Consider the following 4,431-nt stretch of genomic DNA (forward strand, 5'->3'; position numbering starts at 1 on the left):
AGGTTTGATATTGGCCTATAGTTGCTCATTAGTGACTTGTCTAGGATGTTCTTATATAAGAGTGAAAAGCCGATTCTGATCTGATTCTGACCATATAGCATATTTACTTTTCCAACCACTGTGTTAGGAAGCTCTTCTGACAGTTAAGAGATGTATTTTTCATCCCCATGAGGCTGTAGCTCAGTACACACAAAAACACATTTCCTGATGGTAACTTGAAATATTAAAGTTTTCATATTCTAGTACAGATAACGTAATGTTTGGCCTTAGGGAACACCAGTGGAAATGACACACTGTTACCTCAATTAAAGGGTTCATCCTCTGTTTAGTGGCCATTTTAGGACATCTCACTTAACTTAGGCTTAGCTTTCATAAGTCAGACTAAATGCCAACATTTGCATGCTGATGATGCTAAATTACTCAGGTTAAGACTAAGTAGCTGGAGTATCAGTAATCAAAATGACTTATTTTTAAATATTTATTTGTCACTTTAGTCATAAGGAACTCATAAGAAATGTGTCAACTTTGGTGGAAATAAGAGCTAGATGACTTTTTTTTCAAATTGGGAGTGCATCCCTTCCAAAAAAAGTGTGAGTGTGTAAAGTTTGGACATTTTACCTGATAAACGTTGGATACAGTTCAGTGTTGACGAACACCACCATCTCAAAGGCCATGGTGATGCCCAGCCGACCGACGCAGGCCACCGCCGTCTTAAACCAGAACATACCTGCAGGGACAGGCAGGAACGTTAATCTGGGGACATCTGAAGGTCTGGTTCCCCGTCTCCAGCTGTCGCAGAGTACCTACTGTCAGGGACGAAGGCCGTGATGAAGCAGGCGGCTCCAGCTACGATGTTGGCGGAGGCGAAGGGAACGCGTCTGCCGAATCGTTCGATGGTGAAGAGGATGAGGAGCGCCGCGGGGAACTCCACCAGGCCCGAGATGAGGAAGTCGACGTAGACGTTTCCTCCCAGAATGCCAAGTCTCATTATCAAACCCTGGTAGACCACAGCACTTGTGAACCTGGCACAGACGGAGGGAGGCAAGGCAGCTTTATCAGTAGAGCACATCTCAGCAACAGGGCGACTCAAAGAGCTTTACCCAAAATCAGTTAAACAATAGATAAAACACAGGTAGAAACAGTTAAAAGTAAAAACATTAAGACAGACAAAACCCTAACCCCCAACCCCCTAACCCTAAACCTAACCCCCCTAACCCTAACCCCACTAACCCTAACCCTAACCCCCCCAACCCCCTTAACCCTAACCCTAACTCTAACCCCCCTAACCCTATAACCCCCTAAACCACTATCCTAACCCCAACCTAACCCTAACCCATTGAGACTACCTTCCACAATTAGGTGTTAGTGCTCCTTTGGTGATCCCCCTCAGTGTCTCTACCCTTCACGACTCTATTTTTAGAGACGTTACCTTTCGTCCCTGGACTCTTCTTCACACTAATTAAGACGATCTAGCGCTGCCTTTCGTGGCTACTCAACGACCGTCTTTGCGCGATTTTCAGATCTTTCAACACTACACATTCACACTTTGTTACCTTTCCAGTCTCTCTTTCTCTGTCTTTGTCTGTGTTACACAATCTTTGTACTTATTCCTTTTCCTCAACAAAATTCATCATAAGAAAGAAATGAACATCATCATTTAAGGAAAGGCAACATCAAAAAGAAAGGTCCAAAAAAAGAAAAGAAAAAAAACGATAAAACAAAAATCGTAATAAAGTGAGATTTTAGTTCCAATGGTATACTGTAAGTTAAGCATTACAAAGACCAATGTTTGAGAGAAAAACAACCCACATCACACATAAATGGTCACGTCTAACCTGCTCACCAGTTGTAGCTGAGGATGAAAGTGTGTTTTCTCATTTTTGGAGTTCTGATCAGATCCATGAATGAGGCGGTGCAGGTCTCTGCGTTATCGTCTCTCAGCGTCTGCAGGATCAAAACATTTAATAATTAAATCAAAAGTTACGTTGAGTTATGCTGCTGAAATAAAAGATCTGATTAGTTTTCCTCTTTTAGAACTTTAAATTACATTATATGTAACTGGTGTACGTAAAACTCTAAAATAACTAAAATAACTGTAAAATAACTAAAATAACTGTAAAATAACTGGTGCTTTGGCAATTTCTCCAAAACTTTACTAAATTGTTTATAGATCTTCTAGTAATTTTCTGATATTACCAATTTTCCCCCCCAGATATTTCACAATCAATGCACTTTTATCAATGCACTTCTATTTAACAATTTTTTACCAGATTCTACTGATTAGATTTTGGTATTTTACTAATACGTTTTAAATAAATAAGATACATTTTATGGATCTAATACAGGGAAATTGAAGGGTCACAGCAGCTTATGTGTGAAAATATATGAATAGTATAAATAAATGTCCTAAATAAACCTAGAAAACTAAATAGAGTACGATATATTGTGCATCTACTGTATACTAAATAAAGCATTGACAAGACAGGAAAGGAAGCAGTAATAAAGAAATACAAAAACTTATCTCTTAAATCTACAGGAAGCAGTGTTAAAGGTCCAGTGTGCAACGTGTTTAGTTGTTAATTTTTAAAATCTGTGTTGCCTGTTCACAAACTCGTCCTTTTTTATGAATATTTATCACCACCATCAATTCCAAGTATTCCTTTTGGCTTGAAATGTTACATTTGCATTCACATGACCTGGAGCAGACGCTCCATATTCACGCTCCATCTTGAAATACAGGACGTCCTGCTCTGCCTTTTGCGTTTTCGCGGTCACGTGATAAACTCACAGGTGATGCTAACGCCCCGGCAAGTTAGAAGAAGGAAACATGGACAATACGTATTCAAAATCCAAAATTACAGGAACAAGAGTCTTCTTCTTCTTCGGCCAGAAAAAGAAAAAGGATATTAAAAAGAGCAAGAGACCGGCTTTTTGAAGCGTGAAGAGTACTGTGATACGTACTTTGAACTGCGTGGTGTAAAAGAGCTGATTTTGATATATGATCAAATCGCTAGATGGGAGAAATCTCTACACATTGGACATTTAAGCATGAAAAAGTTATTTAAATTGAAGCATTACCAAAGTGTGTGTCTTATCTAGGGTTAGGGTTGTTACAGGTTTCAAGGTTTACTGTGGTTTGAAAAAGTCAAGGTTTTAAAACCACTAACGTTTTCCATCATACCTTTCCTAAGGAACGAGTATTTTTTTTACGAGTGGTCAAGGAGAGAAACTGCAGTTTAGTAACCCGTCTCACTACCAGTGTACTTAAAAATAAATTATATTGTGTTCAATGGAAAAAAATGTTTTTACCCAGACATTTAAAAAAATAATACATTTTAAGGCTGTAATTGCAATCCCGCAATACCGTGAAACTGACATTTTTGCAGGTTATCATGCCGTCAGACTCGCATACCGGCCCATGCCTAGTTATCCTCAACTTTATTTCTCCAGATGCATGCTTTCTGTCTGTCAGTGACTGTTTCAGTGAACCACACACAGTTGGACCTGGTGTTTTCGGGTGCTTTGTGTCTTTGGTGAACCAGCAGCTACCTCGATGTTCTTGGACAGGGTCATCTTGTTTCTCTTGGCCATGGCCTCAGTGATCTCCACCGCTTTGGACTTTTTCTTCTGAGAGAGAAGCCATCTTGGAGATTCTGGGATAAACCTGCAAATACAAACATTTAGTTAGTATTTTTTGGGCATGATGACTTGGTTTAACACTTCACTTAACTGTGTAAAACATAAAATTACAAGACATAACAGGAGTTTGTCACCAGTAGTATGACAGGAAGAGGAAGTAGGGGACGGTGATGACGACCTGCAGCCAGCGCCAGTCAGCGATGAAGTAGGCGAGCAGAGGGAGGAGGAGGATGCCGATGCTGAAGAACATCTGGTAAATGACTCCCACTGTGCGTCTGTACTCCACCCCCACGATCTCTGTGACTGAAAGGGGAAGAAAAAAGAACCATGCTCAGGATGTGTTTGTAGTTCCTTTAACTTTGTTGGAGTCACAACTGAAAAATACATAAATAAATCCCAGCTGTGAGGTTAAATGTTGTTCTCACTCAGCACGTATCCGGCCATCCAACCTCCTTTCACTCCTAACCCATAAAGCGTTCTGAAAACCAGTAGAGACACGTAGTTTGGAGCCACGGCCATCAGGATTCCTGTGATCCCGTTCATCAGGCTGGACATCATGAAGCTCAGTTTCCTGCCAAACCTGAAGCCAAAGACACAAACAAGAGAGATATAGATGTTGCTTCAGGCATCAGTTTCAAATGATGTAGAACCCATTTCCATTTGTGAGTGTTCCTCATGAACCACGTCAAAATGAAACCCGGCAGACAGATGACCGACACATACAGGAAGTGTTTCAGATCCTAACCTTACCTAACAGTACCAGTTGTTTACATATACATCTGCAATACCGTA

General features: G+C 40.4%; 1 protein-coding gene across 1 annotated transcript in view; it reads right to left on the reverse strand.

Moving 5' to 3' along the window:
• The window catches only part of slc22a2 (solute carrier family 22 member 2), a 9,341-nt gene that overhangs the window by 3,223 nt on the left and 1,687 nt on the right, over positions 1–4,431 (reverse strand). Inside the window, exons 3-8 of the mRNA XM_032542517.1 lie at positions 4,065–4,219; positions 3,774–3,942; positions 3,550–3,664; positions 1,844–1,944; positions 808–1,022; positions 619–727 (exon numbers count right to left, since the gene is read on the reverse strand). Of these exons, the coding sequence (XP_032398408.1) occupies positions 619–727; positions 808–1,022; positions 1,844–1,944; positions 3,550–3,664; positions 3,774–3,942; positions 4,065–4,219 (864 nt within the window). The remainder of the gene's footprint in view (positions 1–618; positions 728–807; positions 1,023–1,843; positions 1,945–3,549; positions 3,665–3,773; positions 3,943–4,064; positions 4,220–4,431) is intronic.

The sequence above is a fragment of the Etheostoma spectabile genome, chromosome 18 (assembly GCF_008692095.1).
Source record: "Etheostoma spectabile isolate EspeVRDwgs_2016 chromosome 18, UIUC_Espe_1.0, whole genome shotgun sequence".
NCBI classification, from domain to species: domain Eukaryota; kingdom Metazoa; phylum Chordata; class Actinopteri; order Perciformes; family Percidae; genus Etheostoma; species Etheostoma spectabile.